Below are 20,924 nucleotides of genomic sequence, written 5' to 3'. Positions count from 1 at the left end.
AACAGCTGTGCCTGGGATGGTTTTGGAGCACTGTGAAAAGTCAGATCTGCAGGGCTTGGGTCAGCCCAGGTCAGAGGGGCCTTCCTGGCTCTTCTTGGCTCCTCTGGGGGCAGAAGCATCCTGCCAGTTGGGGACAGGGATGTGGGAAATGCTGCTCTGCAGCACAAGAGACCAAAGCGGGGAAGTGCAACCACCCAACTGCCAGGAGCGATCAGTCATTTTTAAACCAAATCTGCTCCACCCTTCCTGGAGCAGAAAAACACCTGCAAGTGGATGCCTTGGGCTGTGCTGGGGCCTTGCAGCCTGGGGGCTGCCTGACACTGAGCTCTCCACAGAGCTGAACCCATGGTTTGGTATTTTAAATCTTAATATCGGAAAGCACGAGCTTTAATCAGGACTGTGCAGCAGCACAGCAGGAAAACCTCAAGAGGAATCATCGATGTTTTATCTTGTGTTTGTAATTTGCTGTCTTTGCCCTGCAGTCACTTGTGCTCCCCCCCACCCCAAATCTGTGGCTGGAAACCCTCCTGGGAGCAGCAGCCCCAGGACAGGAGGGACAGGCCGTGGGCACAGGGAGCTGAGCTGCTCTCCTGCTCCTCTCTGACTCCAGACAAGTTCCCCTCTCTGAGGCCAAGGTGTTTTGGCCTTCCTGGTGACCTCTGGAGGTTGCCAGGGCTGCTGAGGTGCCTCATCCCAGCATCCATCAGTAACTGCTTCAGGCATGGAACTGGAGCAGGTCCACAGGGCTTCAGGTGCCCCCTGTGCTCCCCATGGCCCTTCCCAGCCCAGCACTCAGAGCCACCAGGCAGTTTCAGGCAGTTTCAGGCAGATTCTTGCTCTGATCTGAAGGGAAAAGATGAGAAATGTTGCAGGAGGGGGTGTCCCTTCCCTGCCCCACTTGTCTTCAAAGAAAGAACATCTGAACTGGGATGGCAGCAGAGGAGAAGGGCCAAGATCCAGCTCAGGCTGTGGCTGCAGAGAGCAATGGGGACGAGGCAGAGCAGAAATTCTTCTTCATGTGGGGGCTCAGACCCTATCAGCCCCCAGTCATGAGCTGGGCACTCCTTGCCTTGGATGTGTTTGTGGAAGGGGCATTTTTTATCTTTTCCATGTTTTGCTGGTCCAGAGAACCTGAACACCAAGGGTGAGGGGGTCGAGCTGTCCCAGCAGCTCATCTGCCTCGAGCAGAAGGGTTTGCCTGCCCCAGTCCCATCCTCTCCACAGATCTCTCAGGAATCCCTGAGACTCCTCACACATTGCCAGCTCTTGGAGAAGCTGCTTAGAGCCCCTGACAAGCAAAGTTTCTCCATCCTCTGATCTTCCAGGGACATTCCACTCTTGGACAATACCCTTTTCCTGACCCAGACCCAGAGTCCCAGAACTTTCTATCAAGCCCTAAAAACTCTCTACAAATTCATTTCCCCAAAATCAAGCCCTAAAAACTCTCTACAAATCCATTTTCCAAAATCAAGCCCTAAAAACTCTACAAATCCATTTCCCAAAATCAAACCCTAAAAACTCTCTACAAATCCATTTCCCACATTCCACCAGCTCTGTCCTGAACAGACACATGAGCTGGAGGCTCCCCCCGAGGCAAGAGCAAAGCTCACAGGGGTGATATCCCCAACCCTTTGGATTCCAGATTTGGGGGAAATTTGGGGTGATCTCCTGGTGCTGAACGTGCAGCCCTGCACTCGTGGCTCAGCCTTCCTGCTGATTTCCACTCCTTTAATCTTAGGGTCATCTGCTGACCTTATCACTGTGAGTTTCTTTCCACTCTGCTGATAGAAAAGGCCAAAACCTCAGCTGAAAGGGTGAGAGTGGAGGATGGAGCCCTCAGCTTTTGATGAGAACCACCCTTGCTTGCACGTGGCTTCCTGCAGAAGCCTCCTTTGCATTTTCCACTTTTCTGTGCTGCCATCCAGGCTGGGATCAGTCCATCCAGGGATGGATGGGCTCCCTGGACAGCTCCCTGCTCTTTTCTCTCAGCCTGGGGACATCTCCATGGCTTCCTGGCAGTCTGGAGTGAGAGCCCAGGGACAGCAGGGTTCAGCTTCTGCTGAGACCCTGAGTTAAAAGGTGCTCTGCTTTTCTTTCATCTCTGCCACTCTGCAGCTGATTTGGGTGGGGTCCACCCCACAAAGAAATGTGGTTGATGTTGTAACTTCCCCTTTTTTCACTTTAGTAGGTAGAAGCCTCATTTATTTTGCACGAGGAGCTGTCCCCACTACCTGCACAAGGAGCTGGAGAGCATTTGCTGAACCTCCCTGGGGCAGCAAGAGCCTCCCACAAGCCATGACAGGTGAGTGCAAAGGCAAATTCCCAGCCACAGTTGGGAATAGCACGTTCCAAGGCTTTCCTGTTGAGTTTAGCAAACAATAAGGAATTAGGCCAATGCTGGAAATGAACATTTCAGCCATGCTCTGGTTCCTTGGTTCTGGTCTCAGCACCTTGTGCCTCCTCCAAGGTGAGAAGCAGCAGCTTTTTGCCTCCTTCCCTGCCTGTGGGAGGATCCTGGCCCATCTCTAGCAGGTGCTTGGTGAGTTGAAGGTGTAGCTGCAGTGTCAGGGCACGTGCTCAGCTTGAAGCAGCTGGTTCCCTTTGGAGTGGAGGGGCTGAGGCTCAGCTGCAGCCCCAAAGGTGCCAGGAGCTGCTGCACAGACAGGGCTGGATGTGCCTGGGTGTGTTCTGAGAGACTGGCAGGAGCTGGGCCCATGGAGTCACAGCATGGATCTTCCTCCTCAAGAGGGAAGAGGGATGATCTGAGCACAGGGCAGCTGAGGAAGAGGCAGTGGCTCTCTGCCAGGCTAGGGGTGAGCTGAGTAGCACAGCAGGAAAAGCACTTTGTGTCTTGAGCTGTCTGGGTGCTCTTACCAGCACTTGGATCTGTTCAGGCCCCCAGACCCCACCCATCGAGGTGTTGTCCCTGTTTGAAACAGCCTGCTCCACCCCTGGCACGTTTCTTCCCTCATGTCACACCTTTAGAACCACAGCAAAGCTGAGAATAACCAGACCCTTATCAAGAAATGATGACAGCTGTTAGAAAAGATGTCAATACTGGCACTCAACAGGAAACTTTATTAAACAACAGGAAGCCCATGCTCATGGGTGGACTTACAAAACACCTCACCCTCCTCTCCCCTTGCTCTTTCAGTGCTGCAGGGCTGGCAGACAGGGCTCTGACTCTCACCTCTGCTGAGCAGGGCTGGCTCCAGCCCTCAAACAGAGGATCTGCTCTGCTCCAAGCCCCACCTGACCCTTCCTCCATCGAGCACCCCCTGAGTGCAGACCCAGGCTCAGAAGATGGCTGCTCCAGTGCTGGGCTGGCTGGTGAATCGCTCCCTCCTCCTTCCCCTGGACTCTGCTCACCTGCTCTCCCCCAAAGCCTCCTGCCTGCAGCTGGTCGCTGCCAGGAACATCAACATCATCCTGCAGCACTACAACTTCTCAGGCAAGCTCAGCAGGCGGCACTCGGCCGACGAGGGCATGGGGCCTCTCCGCATGGCCTTCGCCATCATCAGCTGCCTCATCATCGTGGAGAACCTGCTGGTGCTGCTGGCCGTGCTGCGCTGCCTGCGGGGCCGCCGCTGGGTCTACTCCTGCATCGCCAGCATCACCCTCAGCGACCTCCTGGCAGGGATCGCCTATCTCTGCAACCTCTGCCTGTCGGGCAGCAAGACCTTCCAGCTGTCCCCTCAGCTCTGGTTCCTCAGGGAGGGCATCCTCTTCGTGGCCTTGGCCGCCTCCACCTTCAGCCTGCTGGTGACGGCGGTGGAGCGTTACGGCGCCATGGTGAGGCCCATCGCTGAGAGCGAGGCCAGCAAGACGCTGCGGCTGCGCGGCCTCATCGCGGCCTGCTGGCTGCTGGCCCTCGCCATCGGCCTGCTCCCCATGCTGGGCTGGAACTGCCTCTGCGATTTCCAGGCCTGCTCCGTGCTCCTGCCGCTCTACTCCAAGAATTATATCCTCTTCTCCGTGGTGATGTTCAGTGTTATCCTCCTGGGGATCATCGGGCTCTACATCTCCATCTTCCTCCTGGTGCAGGCCAGCTCCAAGCAAAGCTGCTCCCGGCACGGCCGCCGGCGCTCCCTGCGCTTGCTGAAGACGGTGCTGATGATCCTGGGGGCTTTCATCGTCTGCTGGAGTCCTCTCTTTGTGCTGCTGCTCTTGGATGTGTTCTGTGACACCGGGGCCTGCAACCACCTGCACAGCCTGGACTGGACCCTGGCTCTGGCGCTGCTCAACTCAGGGGTCAATCCCGTCATCTACTCGCTGCGGAGCGTGGAGGTTCGCCGGGCCGTGGGCAGCCTGCTGTGCTGCTGCTGTGTCAGGGCTGGGCTCTGCAGGCCTGGCAGCTGCGTGGTCATCTCAGACATCAACTCTGGCTCCTCCACAGAGAGCTCCCTGCGCTGCCGGGACAGCTTCCGCAGCGCCATGGCCCACAGCGCTCGGCCCAGGGCGCCTCTGTCCAGCAACTCCAGCATGATGAGCAATCTGCCCAGTCTGTGAGGGGAAAAGAGGTGCCAGACAGCCCCCAGCACCTCATGGGGCTGCTCCTGGCCTGGCAGGGCTGTAGCAAGGCTGAGCAGTTGTGAACTGGGCTTTGCAGTCCCATCAGACTGGTGCAGCACAGGGACAGGAATTGCTCCTAGAATTGAGTGAAAGCTCCTAGAATTGAGTGAAAGACACAGGGACGTTTTGGGATGGATGCTCTGCTGGGACAGCTGCAGTTCTCAGGTTTTTTGTGTGTGCTTTGGGTGTGCAGAGGTGCTGTAGCTGCCCATCTGAGGGTGTTTTGCCTTAGGGCACAGTGGCAAATAGGGTGGATTTCCCCAACCAGCTGGCCCTTCCAAGGCTTTGGAATCCTTTTGGACCTTCTGTGATGGGCACAGCTACTGGGAAGGAATGCAAGCTTGATGCCCAGCCTGAGGATGGCAGAGGGCTGCAGCCACAGCCCAGACTCTCCCCAGGGTGCAGAGGCTGGGCACTGAGCCAGGACAAATGCCGTGACCGAGCTGCAGTGACTGGGCTGGCACTGGCACGGGCACAAGGAGGTGCCCAGAGAGACTGGGGAGCCTGGTGCCATCCTGAGCCTGAAGACACAGCCAGTTTGTGCCTCAGATCCCTGCTCTTCTGTTCTCCCATGCAGGGAACAACCAGAGCAGCACCCAAATGCCTCCTCTCACCGTGCCAGAAGGACACAGAAGCACCGGGGACTCACAGTGCCGGCCCAGCCCCTCTGCAGGAGCTGAGCATGCAGCCCGTTTGTTTTGCAATAAATCAGGGTGTTCAGAAAGCCTTGGGGTGATTTGCTTCGATTTTTTTTCCTCTGGAGGCCAGGTACTGCCTGGGGGATGTTTTTGTAGTCTGGGGACAGCTGGAGCTGCCCTCCTGTTCTCAGGACGGGGGGATTGCCCTGCTCAGGGGGCAGCAGGTCCTGTTCATCCCATCCTGTCCTGTCCCATTCATCCCATCCCACTCCATCCTGTTCATCCCATCCCATGGATCCCATCCCATCCCATGGATCCCATCCCATGGATCCCATTTCATCCCATTATCCCATCCCATCCCATGGATCCCATCCCATCCCATAGATCCCATCCCATTATCCCATCCCATGGATCCCATCCCATCCCATTATCCCATCCCATTATCCCATCCCATCCCATCCCATCCCATCCCATTATCCCATCCCATTATCCCATTCCATCCCATCCGCTGGGGGGCGCTCGGGAGCTCCCGGCCGGGATGAGGGCGCCCCCTGCAGGCCAAGGCGTGGCGGCGGCACCGCGGCCCGCACGGCGCTGCCGCGACTACAACTCCCAGCGCCCCTCGCGGCGGCGAGCGAACTACGGGTCCCGTAGTGCGGCGCGGGGCGCGCCGTGCGTGCCGAGCAGGCCGCAGTGCGGACCGGGGCCGCGGCGATGCTGGAGGAGGCGGGCGAGGTGCTGGAGTCGGTGCTCAAGGCCTCGTGCCTCCCGCTCAGCGTCCTGCTCTTCGTGCCCGCCGTGCTCCTGCTGCTGGGGCCGCCGCCCGCCGCCGAGGCGGCGCACGAGTTCACGGTCTACCGCATGCAGCAGTATGAGCTGGGCGGGCAACCCTACGGTAAGGAACGGCACGGCCCGGCCGGGCCCGGTGCTGCCGGCAGCGGCTCCCTCAAGGCTGGTGGGGCCGTGGGAAGGGAGCCCCGCGCCCGGGGAGAACCCAGGGTAGGGCGGCCCGGCCTAGGGGAGGGCTCGGGGGGCTCTGAGAGGCGGCAGCGGCCGGGCCCAGGCGCGGGGGAGGCCGCAGGAGGGCCCCGGGTCCGGCCGGGTGTCAGTGCCCAGGGGGCCCCGTCCGGCCGGGTGTCACTGCCCGGGCCCGGCACGAGCGGGAGAGGGGCTGGAGCTCCATGGGGGTGACCCGGAGGTGGCCGAGGAGCCCGGTCTGTGGGCTCAGGGCTCTGTGTTTTGGGGTCCTGCATTGTGGTAAACTCGGGTGTGAGCTCAGCTTTGTCCTTTTGCCTTTGACTCCTTTATTGACGGGTTGATTCCTCTTTGCTCTTCATCCTCCTCATCCTCAGCTCTGTGTTGCTCCAGTGGCTCCATTTCAGAGCCAGTCCTCCCCCTGTGTTACAACTGACCTTTACTTCCTCTGTTCTCTCACTTGCAGCCTGCTGCTTGTGCAACACCTTTCTCTGGGTCAGAGACACGCCCTGTGCTGGAGTCCTTGAGGTGCTGCAGCCCTCAGCCTCCTCCCCTGTGTGCCCACAAACCCAGAATCAAAGGTTGTTTCTGGGTCTTCTGTAGAGATTTTATTCCAGGCCAGGGCATGTGTTCTGTCTGTGAGTGACTCTTCCTGTAGATTTAACAATGAACAGCCTCACTTTTAGTTTGTGCTGTCCATGAGACACCACCTCTCATTCTTTCAGATCTTAATAAGTTCAAATACATAAGATATTAATTGCAGCTGTGCCTGTGTACTTCTTAAACACTTCATGCTTCTGCTGGCTTCTAAATAAATGAAATTCTTTCTGGGTTCTTGCATGACAGTTTCTCAGAAGGTGTCCACACCTTGAGGGCTCCTTTGCTGGCAGCCTCAGGAGCTCCAGGGCAGGCCCTGCATGGGGTTAGGGCTCTCTCTCTTTGCTCAGGTGCTGGGAGCTGTTTGCTGACAGGCTTAGCAGGGATCTGATTCAGCTGGCTTTCATTTTGCTTGCCTGAATGTCCCCTCTACCCAAGTGCTCACAATTTTGTGACCTCTTGAAAAGCCAGCTGTTATTTTTTTAAGATGCTTCCAGTTTACTTTTTCTGCTGTTTCTTTTCCTGGAGCCTTTTAGCTTGGTAGGCTGTTTCCTTTGTTCCTTCCTGCTCCCTTTGGGTAGCTGCTGTTCCTGTTCCTGTGTGTTCTGAGATGTCCTTCAGGATAAAAGCTGCATTTCAGAGCAGTCTGAGTTGGAAGGGACCCACAAGAAGCACAGAGTCCAACTCTCAAAGGGATCAAACCCATAACCTTGGTGTTATTAGCACCATGCTCTGACCAACTGAGCTGATTTGTTGTTCCAGATTCTTGTATTTTTTTTCCAAAAATACCAAGTAACAGGTTGCTGCTCAACCTCCTCTTGCAGAGGGAAGAGATTTTTGTCAGCACCACTCATGGAGCAATTTAAGAACAAGCTTGGAGTTCCTCTAATACTGATAGAATGAGAATTCTTTAGTTTGTAAATGAGTGATTATTAACCAGCTCTTTGTGGAGAAACTACAGAAAATGAAGCTGTCAGGAAAATACTGTTGTGTCTGCTCTGCTTAGATGGCAGAGAGAGCAGAACTTCAGGTGCACACATTGCTGTGTTTACACGTCATTCCTTTGGGAATGGTGGAGGGATTATCCTCACTTTGAATTGTTTTTCTCTGGTTGGAGTGGTGGTGCTGTTAATATTTGTTTGTTTAGTGTCAGAGGTCTGTGGGGAGAATTCACATTGTGCCTGGCCTCTGTTTCTGGGTGTGTGGCCCTCACTGATACTGTGCAGGGGAAATGCAGATTTTTCTTGTTTAGGTGTTTCTGTGACCAAACTAATGTTAGAATTAAGCTAAGCCAGGTTTAAATGTAGTTCTTAGCAATGCTCCTGTTTGACAGAGGCTGGAGCACCTTGTCTGTCCCTGTGTGAGGACCCAGAATGATGAGATCTCCAATGGAGGTGCCAAAGTTATCGAAGAAGAAATTGAATTATAAATTATAGGGTGGTTTGACCCTCTCTATTTGCACAAGATGTCCTTTTGGCCCTCCCTTGGGGAATGCAGGAGCTTCTGGCAAGCCTGCTGTGTGCTCCCAGGGGATTGCATTTCCAGTGGGGGATTTGATCTGCTGGAACTGAGAGCAGGAGAGGGTGAGCCCTGAGGAGCAGCCTGCTCCTCCAGAACCTTCCTTGGGGTTACTTGGGCCAGTCTGGTGTCCCTTGGGGTGACATGGGCCAGTCTGGTGTCCCTTGGGGTTACTTGGGCCAGTCTGGTGTCCCTTGGGGTGACATGGGGCAGTGTGGTGTCCTTTCATCAGGGGCTTCTGCAGCTCAATCCTCCAGCTGGGGGAGGCTCTGGAGAGGCCAGGCTGTGTCCAGGTGTGTTGGTTATCAGGTGCAGGTGAGCAGACAGGTAACCTGAGTGTTGTGTTGAGGATTTAGACTGGAAGGTGAAGCTGTGGGGTGTGGAACAAGGGGGATCTGGCAGGATTTAGCCTAAAAGGTGAAGTTGTAGGGTGTAGAACAAGGGGTGTTTGGCAGGATTTAGGCTGGAAGGTGAGGCTGTGGGGTGTGGAACAAAGGGGTCTGGAAGGATTTAGGCTGGAAGGTGAGGTTGTGGGGTGTGGAACAAAGGGGTCTGGAAGGATTTAGGCTGGAGGGTGAGGTTGTGGGGTGTGGAACAAAGGGTCTGGCAGGGTGTAGACTGGAAGGTGAAGCTGTGGGGTGTGGAACAAGGGGGTTTGGTAGGCTGTAGAACTGGCAGGTGAGGCTGTGGTGTGCAACAAAGGAGATCTGGCAGGATTTAGGCTGGAAGGTGAGGCTGTGGGATGTGGAACAAGGGGTATCTGGCAGGATTTAGCCTAAAAGATGAAGTTGTAGGGTGTAGAACAAGGGGTGTTTGGCAGGATTTAGGCTGGAAGGTGAGGCTGTGGGGCATGGAACATAGGATCTAGCAGGATGTAGAATTGGAACATGAAGCTGTGGGGTGTGGAACAGGAGGTCTGGCAGGGTGTAGACTGGAAGGTGAAGGTGTGGGTTGTGGAACAAGAGGTCTGGCAGGATTTAGGTTGGAAGGTGAAGTTGTGGGGTGTGGAACAAGGGGTGTTTGGCAGGACTTAGGTTGGAAGGTGAGGCTGTGGTGTGCAACAAAGGAGATCTGGCAGGATTTAGACTGGAAGGTGAGGCTGTGGGATGTGGAACAAGGGGTCTGGCAGGGTATAGACTGGAAAGTGAGGCTGTGGGGTGTGCAACAAAGGGGGTCTGGCAGATTGTGGCTGCACAGGAAAACCCACAGACCTCTGCTCCATCTCTGACGAGGACAAGGAGGCCAAGTCAGCTTTGTGCAGCTTCTGGCCTCTCTGCAGCCCATCAGACTGTCCCCAGGAGCCTTCTGAGCAGGAGGCAGGCTGGAGCAAGGGGGGATGAGGTGCAGTTCCTCAGCAGCCCTCCTGCTTTCCCTGCTGGCAGGCACCAGGAGCGCCGTGCTGAACACGGAGGCGCGCACTGTCGAAGCGGACGTGCTGAGCCGCCGCTGCGTCATGATGAGGCTGGTGGACTTCTCCTACGAGCAGTACCAGAAGGCTCTGCGCCAGTCAGCAGGGGCTGTGGTGATCATCCTGCCACGATCCATCTCCTCTGTGCCCCAGGATGTCGTGAGGGTAAGCAAAAAAGTTTTCTTCCCCTTCCCATGGGAGGTGCATCGGGGAAATTGGTCGCTGCAGGGCTGGAAGATTTTGTTGGAACACACAACAAGTTGTATTCTAATTTTAAAACAACTCTCTCTGCTTTGGTTGTTGATTTTTTCTTGACACCTCTCTGTGGGGGTGTTCACAGGGGTCCCAGGACAAGGGAAGAGATGAGAATTTTGACTTTATGTTTCAGAAGGCTGATTTATTATTTTATGATATATATTATATTAAAACTATACTAAAAGAATAGAAGAAAGGATTTCATCAGAAGGCTACCAAGGAATAGAAAGGAATGATAATAAAATCTTGTGACTGACCAGAGAGTCTGAGCCAGTTGGACTGTGATTGGCCATTAATTAGAAACAACCACATGAGGCCAATCAAAGATGCACCTGTTGCATTCCATAGCAGCAGATAATTATTGTTTACATTTCATTTCTGAGGCTTCTCAGCTTCTCAGGAGAAAAAATCTTAACAAAAAGATTTTTCATAAAATATCATAGTGACACCTCTCGTGTTTAGCAGATGTTAAGTTTGTGTCTTGCTTAAATCTTCAGCAATTCATGGAGATAGAGCCAGAAATGCTTGCTATGGAAACCATTGTGCCAGTCTACTTTGCAGTGGAAGATGAGGAGCTGCTGTCTATCTATGAGCAAACACGGGCTGCTTCTGCATCACAGGGTTCTGCCTCAGCTGCAGAAGGTGAGTTCTAGCAAGGAGGAAAAAGTTCTGAGGAAGACAGGGCTGTTCCCACCTCTGGGAGGAGTCTGCTGTGCACCATGAACCAGTGTTCTGCCACCTTTGTGATTATTCTGTCTTTGTCAAAGTGTTTAGAGATTGAGTGGAAGAAAAGCACAGTATGAGAAAACATTACTTGACTATATTTGGACATACAGTTGCAGGAAGTTCTCAGTCTCACACTGTTTCAAGTAAGGTAGAAATCAAAACTAGGTTAAACCAACATTGAAAACGTTAAGTGATGATGGTGTGTTGGTAGAAACTGAAGCTTTTTTTCTGACCACAAGTCAGTTTGATGCTTCCATGTAAATAGTGTGACTGTGTTATTGACCTGCTGCTTATGACTAATTTCAGTACTGCTGGGGAGAAGTTTTTGACCAGCCAAAATACTGGGATTTCAGGACAGAATGAAAAAGCACCAAGATTCTGTGTCATTGCATAAACACCAGTGACAACTGAGAGGGCTTAAATGGTTTAAAGCTGGTCTTTCCAAAGCTCAGTTAGCAGGGGAAAGGAAGGGATGAAACTTCCCCAGGTGTACATTGTGGGGGTTTTTTGGTGTTTTTGTTTCAGTTCTGCTGCACACAGCAACTGCCAATGGCTTCCAGATGGTGACCAGTGGGGCTCAAAGCAAAGCTATCAATGACTGGCTCATCCCCAGTGTGGAGGTGAGTTGTGGATGGATGAGGTGACTTCTTTTATTGGGATTTTATCAGACATTTGGTCAGGGGAATCTCAGCCAGGTATCTGAACTGAGGCCACAGCAGACTCAGCAGGAATGTAGAAGTCAGGCTGTCCTTGTACAGGCACACAAGAGCTGATGGGGAGTGACACTGCTCTTTTTCTTTCCTCTGCAGGGAAGGCTGACAGGGCTAGGTGGAGAAGACCTGCCCACTGTTGTGATAGTTGCCCACTATGATTCCTTTGGAGTGGCTCCAGTGAGTATTTTTTTTCCTGCAGCTCTCTGTTCCTGTCCTTTTTCCCTCTGCCTTAAGTCTGTGGGGCAGCTTCTGTGTCTTTTCTTGGCCTTAGGGCTGTGGGGCAGCTACAAATGGAGCCCAGTGCTGTGCTGTGCTGTCCTGCAGCTGCTGTGGTAGCTGAGAGCCAGTGTAGCTTTGTCACCTTGTGTCTGTCCCACCTCATCCTGCAGTGGCTGTCCCACGGGGCTGACTCCAATGGCAGTGGAATCTCAGTGCTGCTGGAACTGGCCAGGCTGTTCTCTCGGCTCTACACCTACAGGAGGACCCATGCTGGGTGAGGAACTGCTCTGTTTGGGGTTAAATGTGTGTAGCTGACACGTGCAGGGGATTTTGTGGGAAGCAGATTCCATCCTCAAGCACTGGGAGCTCCTCAATTTTAATTTCTCCTGAGTATGTGGGAAGTGGTGAGGTGTGACCGTGTTCACAGGGGTCTCAGGCTGAGGGGAGAGATGAGGATCTGACTCCATGTTTCAGAAGGCTGATTTATTATTTTATGATATATATTACATTAAAACTATACTAAAAGAATAGAAGAAAAGGTTTCATCAGAAGGCTGGCTAAGGTAAGAATAGAATAGGAAAGAATGATAACAAAGGTTTGTGTCTTGGCTCTCTGTCTGAGCCAGCTGGACTGTGATTGGCCATTAATTAGAAACAACCACATGAGGCCAATCACAGATGCACCTGTTGCATTCCACAGCAGCAGATAACCATTGCTTACATTTTGTTCCTGAGGCCTCTCAGCTTCTCAGGAGGAAAAATCCTAAGGAAAGGATTTTTCATAAAAGATGTCTGAGACAGTGATGGGCAGTTTGCCTTGGATGTCAGGTGCAGGTGGTTGTGATTTCACCACACCTCCAAGTGCAGGAATTCCTGAGTGCAATTCCAATTCCTGAGTGCAGGAATTCTTGGAGTGCAGCATGCTCACCCTTTTCTGGTTTCTTTGATGGGCAGGTATAACTTGCTGTTCTTTGCATCTGGAGGTGGCAAGTTTAATTATCAAGGAACTAAGAGGTGGCTGGAGGATAATTTGGACCACACTGGTGAGTAAGGGGCTGGCTGTGTTAAAAGTCTATAATTAATCAGCTCTCCTATGAGAATCCTTGCTTTTTTAGGAGGGGTGGAAATCCCAGCACAAGACATAGCAATAAAGGTTTGGGTTTTTCTGTTCCAGATTCCAGCCTGCTGCAGGACAATGTAGCATTTGTTCTCTGCCTTGACACCCTGGGCAGGGGCAATAGCCTTCATCTTCATGTCTCAAAGCCTCCCAAGGAGGGCACCTTGCAGCATGCATTTCTGAGAGAACTGGAGATGGTAAGGAAAAGTTCATGGGAATTTGGGACTTACTATACAGCTCTCCATGAGAGGTGAAGATATGAAGAAAGGGTGTGCTATTGAAATAACTCATGTATTAATTAGAATCACTTGATTTGAAGTGCAGACAAATCCACATGCCACAGTCCCAAGTGAAGCACACTAGATCTGCAAATGCTACCCTGTACAGACATTAAACCAGCTCTTTTTGACCTGAAAATAATTATAAAAAAACAGCTTTAATAATATCAGTCAATAACTTGCACCTTACATTCTGGAGCACACAGAAGTGGGTGTAGGCAGGCAGGGCAGTGCAGGGTGGGACTCTGCAGCGGGCAGCACCCCTGAATGGTGTTCCCCTTGTCCTCAGGTTGTTGCCAACCAGTTCCCAGAGGTGAAGTTCTCCATGGTGCACAAGAAGATCAACCTGGCAGAGGACATGCTGGCGTGGGAGCACGAGCGCTTCGCCATCCGGCGCCTGCCGGCCTTCACCATCTCCCACCTGGAGAGCCACAGGGACAGCCTGCGCAACAGCATCATGGACAGGAGGTGAGGCCTCCAAATCCAGCCCAGAAACTTGGCCTCACAACTGTTTGTGCTGTTCTGGTGGTCAGGGTATAGCTGGCTAATGTTGGAGCTGGGCTTGGGTTCAGGCTCAGTGAAAAGTGGGTGTTTGTGGCAAGTTCATGATTCCCTCTTCTGCTTTAGGGCACGAATAGACACTAAAGCACTGACCAGGAATACTCAGATCATTGCTGAGGCTTTGACAAGGGTCATCTACAATCTAACAGAAAAGGTAAGAGGTGCCCACTGTGGCAGTGCTGGCCAGACTTGTCCTCCCCAGCCAAGCTCAATAATAACCTGGGTTGATTTTTTTTTTTTTCCATTTTCCCTTGCAGGGAGCACCTGCAGACATGCAGATCTTCACAGATCAGATGGTAAGCACAGTGCATTATTATTGTAACCTGTGGAACCCAGAGTCTGGGAGAGAGCTCTGATGTGTGATTGACTCCCTTTCTCTGGTGGTATTTTTCTGCAGCAAATCCAGCAGGAACAACTGGAGTCAGTGATGGACTGGCTGAGCAGCCAGCCCAGGGCTGCCCAGCTGATTGATAAGGACAGCACCTTCCTCAACACCTTAGAATATTACATGGGACGTTACCTGAAGGATGTCAAGCAGCATCATGTGAAGGCAGACAAACGGTGAGAAAAGACATGAAAAAACCAGCCAGGCCATGCAAACTGGCTTCCCCCAGACAGAATTTTGTCTCTGAGCTGCAGTTTCCTGGTTTCTTCACATGCAGCTTTGTTCTTTCCTGCTCTCCTGTCAGTTTTGGTTCATGCTTGGTGTTCTCCCAGAGAAAGCTGCTTGTGATTCCTCACAGCACAGGAACAAGGCACAGCAGCTCCCTCTGTCTGAAAAGCTTGGTTTTAAACTGTTTTGATTCCACTTTTCCCACTCTCAGAGCAGGAGAAGGCTAATTTTTGGTTAATTACAAAAAGACAGCTTCCATCCTGTTGAACCTGCTCGGGCTGAAGCTGTTTTAGTGAACAGAGGGAGGAATCTTTCATGTTCAGCCTCTTTGGAGACAGCTGAACACCAGCATGAGTTCTGAATTGTGTCCTTGGGCTTCTGAGAGTAGGAAAACAAAGTCCTGATGACTAAAACCAGCTCAAAACCAGTGTGGGGGGTGGTCATGCTTGCCTGGTTGGGTGAACTTGGGAGCAGCTCTGGGCTGTCCTGACTGCAGGGTCAAGAAATGCAGCAAAACCTGAACAATTTCTCCTTTGCGCAGGGACCCCGAGTTTGTTTTCTATGACCAGCTGAAGCAGGTGATGAATGCATACAGGTATGGAATTCCTCTGGGCATGCTGGGCTGTTGTCTCACCCCCTGGCAGGAACTGCTGCAGCAATTTCATGTTCCCTTTCCCTTCTTCCAGGGTCAAGCCAGCAATCTTTGACCTGCTCCTGGCTGTCTGTATTGCAGCGTACCTTGGTGTTGCCTATGTTGCAGTGCAGGTAAGAGACACAAATGGATTATTTTCCTTATAAAACAAGTTAGATACAGAAATTCACACAGTGCCAGCACTAAAGCTGGAATAATAATGCCACTTATCTGTGCTGTAGGCAGTCTCTTGCCATTCTAATGCAAACCTGGTTTTTAGAGCTGTTTCTTGTACTCAAGGACATGCATAACTCACTTGCTAACCTATTTTGGCTCCAAACTGAAACTTTACAACAAATTTTAGTTACTTTGGTTTGTAGCTTGTACTACTAGGAAATATCTGAACTTGGGATGCAGCTTAGAAATGCATCTTCAGAGTTCTGCTTTCTTTTTTCAAGGAAACCAGAAATACATCCTGTGTCCATACCTCTGGGAATGGGATACTCCATGCCTTGGCCAGCCAAATTAAATGTAATTTTTGTGTCAGTGTTAACCAGGACAGTGTGAGCCAGGCTTTGTTCCTGCCTGGGTTCATGAAAGGGAAGATTTTTACATCACTCTCAATTTTGATCACTTTGTGTTATTTGTGTCTATTATTTGTTTAGGGAAACCACAAGCATTTAAAATGTGTAAGAATATAAACAAAAGGGAAAACATACTTTGATCCCTATTAGCAATCTTCATTAGTTCTGTTATTTGAATTTGAAATTATTTGAAGCCTGGGTCTTGTTACATCTGTCAAATATCAAGTCAAAATACAATCAATCCCACCAAAATCAAAAGAGGAATTAAGTGAATTTCTAAGTCACTGGGGAAATGGTAAAAGAGTGGATCCAGTTAAAGAATTGTGAATTGCTGGGAATCTCTGTTTGCCTGGTTCATTTTTACCTTCCTGGATCTGCTGGCAGCAGTGTTTCTATAGAGACCAGGAGCTCCATGTGTTGAAATCTGAAGCTTTCTCCTCGCCTTCAGAGGGAACAGAATTGCATTAAAAATAAAAAATTAAAAAATCTTTAACACATCTTCACAATGAGGTGGTACAGACCTGCACAAACACTTCTGTAAGCCATCATTTTCTGTATAACTTGGCTTCCTTGTCATAATTCCTCATCCATCAAGTCCCACTCCATCTTCAGGATGAGAGGTTGATGCAAACAAGGCATTGCATTTACTGGTGTTGTTTTAAGTCTTCTGCTAAGCTGTGTGTTTAGAACTGTCATGGTTACTTTTTTTCCCTTCTGTTTCCAGCACTTTGGTCTCCTTTACAAGTTGATACAGAGATTATCCCTTAAAACCAAGCAGCAGTGAAGCACCAAGTCCCCCACCCAGCAGCACTGAGCCATCGGTGAGCCCATTGGGAACCTTCTGCCTTCCACTGAACCCTGCTGCTCCTTTTCCTTTGTCTCCTCTTTGCTACTGTATAGAGGGGAGGAAGGCATAAAGCAAATGAAATTTTAACTCCTGTGCACCTTTGAAGTGCTTTTCTTCACCTTCTTCCCCTGACTTGTACCATGTCTGGTTTTTCCTTTGCATTTTGGTGAGGGAGAGGCTGAGAGACTTCAGCAATTCCTGCAGTTTGATTTTTGAGCAGCTTCTCTTGAGTGTCACCCAAAGTCTAGCACCTTCATGGACACTGTCACATATAGCCAGCCTGGGAACTGAAACTACAGCATCTCTGCCCAGCAAACAAGGACTTGGAGTAGTTGTTTAAAAGAAAAAACCAAAAAGTGCACATGCAAATTAAAGAGAATGCAATTAGCACGTTTCCTTATGGCACCTCTTCCCTGAGTTCACTGCCTGGCTTTAGGGAGTTGTGCTGAGCAAGCAGTGTCTGCAGCAAGCACCTTCTTGCATTTTATTCAAACTCTCCCCCTTTTAGGAGGTGCACTGGGAGTGATCTTGAGGGTTATTACAGGATGAGGAAAGATTGAGATTGGGTTTCTGGCATCAGGGTTCTGCCAGGGACAGGTTCTGTTCTGTCTCTCTTGCAGGATGCATTTTGCTGTGTACTTGATTTCTCTGGGGGTTTTTGGTCCTTGAACAGTTCACAGCTGCCACCACTCTGTGCTAAATTCTTGCTTGATTTTTGAGGGGTGTTCCCTACTCCAGCTGCTGCAGGATCAGGTTCTGTGCTGTTCCAGGTACTTACACAAACTGGTTCTGTTATCACCAGAGAAGAGCAGCTCAGACCTGGAAAATTTATTGAAATACTACAAGCCCTAGGCTAGCTGTAGGTCTAGAAGATAACCCTGAGCACTGTCCTGCCACCCAGCAAGGTTTGAGTCCTTTTCTGTAACCTCTTCTGTGTACCTGAGGTCTCTTCACATGCCACAGTGACACTTTCTTTTAAATTTAAGCTACTGCTTGTAATTAAAGCAGCATATCCTACAGAGGCTGGAAAGCTATTTTTTGACTTGAGGTGGACCTTTTTTCTTTTGAATGCAAGGAGAATTCCAGCAGTGGATTCCTGTCTGCTTGTTAGAAAAGGGGTTGTTGTGGCCAGTCCCTGTCCTTTGGATGGGCACCAAAGCACTGATTTCCATCCTCCTTTGTGTATTTTACTCTAATCTCCTTGGAGTACCCTTATCCCATGATTTGTCCTTTCTGCTACTTTCAATATGTAGCAATTTGTTCTTTAAAGGATCTTGTCTTTTCCAGGAAAGCCTGCTGGGGGCCAGTGGCTCACCAAGGTGCCAGCATGGTGCCAAGCACTCCAGAACCATCAGCCACCCAGGGAAATCTGCCTTTTCCTCATCTTTTGAGTGCTCATTTGAAATGTGTCTCTCTGCATGCCTCAAGTGCTCATGGCACTCCTCTGCCAAATGAATTTATAATGACTTCAGAAGTTGCTGGAGTGGCTGGAAGGCAAGCCTTGATTGTTTTCCACTGGTTTTTATGCTCTGCCCATAGAAACTGCATCTGCTGTGCCCTGGGGAGCTGCAGGCCCTGGGCTGGGTGGGTTTAGAACATGCCTGGTGCAGTGGCTCTCTGAAAAACTCTGTAGGCTCTGAATATCTGGGAGTAGTTTGAGCCCTCCAGCTGCAGCATCAATTTCTGGTGTGTTACACTTAAGGAGGTGGTGTTCCCTCCAGTCTAGCAGATTATTTCACCAGTCTCAATGATTACTTTGCTGAGAAAAATTAGAAAAATAATATTAGAAATGCTGCTGCAGCTTGAGTTGATGTGTGTAAAATCTGGCAGTAGTGGGCAAGAGTGAAGAGAACAGACCTGGAACTTGTTCCTTGCTGTGGAAACTGTCAGCCTTCAGTCTTCCAGGTGAGAAATTCGAAGTTCAGAGTGAAAAACTTCCAGCCAGTCTGTATGCAGAGGCTGTAGCACAAAGGAAACACCTTAGCTCTGTGTGGTCTCAGCAGTGAACTGTTAACACTCCTGATGCTGTGCCAGAAGCCAGTGGAAACAACCTAAAAAAAAAAAAGATGGATAAGAAAAATGAGGAGAGTTCATAAACCTGAGGGGCAGTTGGGATGGTACATTGCTCTCTCCCACACAATGTTAGTTTGTCCTGTAATCCTCTTGTCTCTCTCTCCCTGGCTGCCATAAAAAGTAGTTTTTACAACAGATCAAGGAGTTTTTGCTTTTGATCAAAGTACACGTGCACTGAAACATAAATGCTCAAATCTGAGATAGTCAAATCCCAACTTCCTCATAGCTGGAGCAGAGCCCCCATCCTGGGATTGAATTTAGTTCCCACATTTTTGTTTCCTTGGTAAGTCAACAGAGAAGCTTGCAAAGAGCCCCTGGAGCTGATCTGCACTGCAGCATAACTGAGCAATTCAGTCACCAACACAAAGGCAGAAATCCAACAGGTGTTGTGATCAAATAAAAGTTCTCCACAACATTGCAGAAGAGCTCTGTGTAGCTGATTCTTGTTGCCCTTATTTTTACCTATCCTCTTTTTCTGAGGCGTTTGCCTGGCCTGTAGGGAAGAGCATGGAAAGCATTATATCCACATCCACACACTAGTGGCTAGCAGAAATCCAAGCCAGAAATCCATTTTCTTTGCTATTTATCTGACTTTACCTGTTGTCCTGCTGCTGTCAGAGTCTGCAGTTCACAAAAAAAAAAAATGGTTTTCCAGCAGGTTTTAACTGAAGCTGTTAATTCCTTCTCTCCACTTCCACCTGCATGGGCACTATTGGGAATTGTTTGGGAGTAATTTGGATTATTGTAGTTCCTCTCCCAAATGAGAGAAGTAATGCTGTGCAATATGAACTCCACTCCTCTACTCAATGCAGAGAAAATCCTGAAGCCAGAATGGAATTAGGTCTCCTGCTATCTGTGGCTGGAAGTCACCACAATCTATTTAGACATTCAAAACCACAGCTATACCCAAAATTGCTGTGGGGCTTGGTTTTGAGGGTGTTTTGTTTGTTTTAAATCTCATGCTCTTACATTGTTCATGGCCCAAACCCAAATCCCAGGCTGCTCCTTAAACCCCATGTTTAAGCTGGGTTTTACATTTCATTTGGTCTTGACTCACCAAACTGAAATGCTGGGGCTGCTCCTGGATGTCTCAGAAAATTGGGCCTCTGGGTACTTGAGTGTAGACTCCTGCTTGCTCACTTTAATCTGTTTAGTTTCTATTTGTAGTAACTGCATAGCAACTCCAAGGTTATAATCTGGAATATTTGCAGCTCAGGAAAATGATTTGATTTATCTAGCAATGTTAACTCAATTATTTATCTCTTGTGTGCCCTGAAGAACAAATGTATATTGAGGTGAATATTTAAAAGCTAATAGAAAATTCAATGCAGTTGATTTACATATTTTAGGACTGTAAATGTAATAATATTTAAGTATTTTAACTTTGGGGGTTTTTTTATTTGTTTGTCCCTTTTTCCCTTGGAAAATAAATCAAGTGAATAGGATTGATGGATAGATTTGTCAGAGAACTATTTGCTCACAAAAATGGAATCTCCTTGCATTATTTGGAGGAATAGACACCTCTAGAAAACGGGAGAAAATTGATGTATTTAAAAGCTTCATCCTGCCTAGTCAAAATAGTATGACAGAAAACATTTACACACTCCAAGCATGATTCCAGCACCTTGAGGTGAGCAAATTCCTGTTCATTCTGAAGGTTTGTGCTCATGTGAAGCAATTAAAGATTCTATGCAAAACAGCTTTGGTACTGTGAAAAACTGGTTACCTCAGCAGCCGGCACTGTGTACTCATGGAGATTGTTGTGCCTCTGTCCTTGCCCAATGCCTGTTTGAACACTAAACTATTTATTCCAATTACAAGCATTGCAAGAGATCTGTTCCCTGAGTCTGTCAGAGTCGTGGTCAGAGGTGTGGAGTGGCAGAAGGGCAGAGCTGGATGTGCTCTCACCCTGGTGCTGAGTTCAGCATCACAACCCTGAGGGCTTCTCCTTGGGAAACCCAGCACCAGCAGCGTGTGGGGCTGAGCAGTGTCCCCATGGTGACACAGGCAGCCCTTTGCCACTGTGTCATAGGAAATGACAGAGCCATCAGAAGGCTGAGTAGCATAAAATGTGTTGTCTTTACTTGGAACCACTTCTTTTATACACTGATCAATACAGCTGGACCTGATTGGTCATTTAATCAATACATTTAACCTGATTGAAAATCAGCTATCCTCAAAATACATTTGAGAAACTGCTGAGGGAGCTGGGGGTGCTCAGCCTGGAGAAAAGGAGACTCAGGGGTGCCCTCATCACTCTCTGCAGCTCCTGAAAGGTGCCTGTGCTCAGCTGGGGCTGGGCTCTTTCTCCAGGAACTGAGAGAAACAGAACCAGAGGACACAGCCTCAAGCTGCACCAAGGGAAATACAGGTTGGATATTAGGAAAAAAAATACAGGTTGGATATTAGGAAAAAGTTTTTTACAGAAAGGTTGATAAAGCTCTGGAATGGCTGCCCGGGGAGGTGGTGGAGTCCCCATCCCTGGGTGTGTTTAACAAAGCCTGGATGTGGCACTGGGTGCCAGGGTTCAGTTGAGGTGTTGGGGCTGGGTTGGACTCAATGATCTTGAAGGTCTCTTCCAACCCAGTGATTCTGTGATG

At 49.9% G+C, this 20,924-nt stretch overlaps 2 protein-coding genes across 3 annotated transcripts; both read left to right on the top strand.

The window, feature by feature from the left end:
* Positions 1 to 3,303: 3,303 nt before the first annotated feature.
* S1PR4 (sphingosine-1-phosphate receptor 4) lies at positions 3,304 to 4,509 on the top strand. The gene has a single exon (XM_066566212.1). The coding sequence runs from the start codon at positions 3,304 to 3,306 to the stop codon at positions 4,507 to 4,509; it is 1,206 nt and encodes a 401-aa protein (XP_066422309.1).
* A 1,393-nt stretch (positions 4,510 to 5,902) lies between these two features.
* On the top strand, positions 5,903 to 20,023 carry NCLN (nicalin). Of its 2 annotated transcripts, XM_066566211.1 has the most exons (16): positions 5,903 to 6,105; positions 9,683 to 9,873; positions 10,461 to 10,605; positions 11,215 to 11,309; positions 11,499 to 11,579; positions 11,792 to 11,895; positions 12,575 to 12,663; positions 12,795 to 12,934; positions 13,305 to 13,483; positions 13,643 to 13,730; positions 13,834 to 13,872; positions 13,974 to 14,137; positions 14,731 to 14,784; positions 14,876 to 14,954; positions 16,129 to 16,225; positions 17,539 to 20,023. In XM_066566211.1, exons 1-15 carry the CDS (start codon positions 5,925 to 5,927, stop codon positions 16,186 to 16,188), a joined length of 1,689 nt encoding a protein of 562 aa, XP_066422308.1. In that variant the 5' UTR covers positions 5,903 to 5,924; the 3' UTR covers positions 16,189 to 16,225; positions 17,539 to 20,023. The 2 variants fall into 2 exon arrangements, with proteins under 2 accessions (XP_066422308.1, XP_066422307.1); XM_066566210.1 differs by having other exon boundaries at positions 16,129 to 20,023.
* Positions 20,024 to 20,924: the final 901 nt, after the last annotated feature.

The sequence above is a fragment of the Molothrus aeneus genome, chromosome 27, assembly GCF_037042795.1.
Source record: "Molothrus aeneus isolate 106 chromosome 27, BPBGC_Maene_1.0, whole genome shotgun sequence".
In the NCBI taxonomy this organism is placed as follows: Eukaryota; Metazoa; Chordata; class Aves; order Passeriformes; family Icteridae; genus Molothrus; species Molothrus aeneus.
The sequence above is the reverse complement of the archived record's forward strand: the minus strand, read 5'-3'. Positions and strand labels throughout refer to the sequence as shown.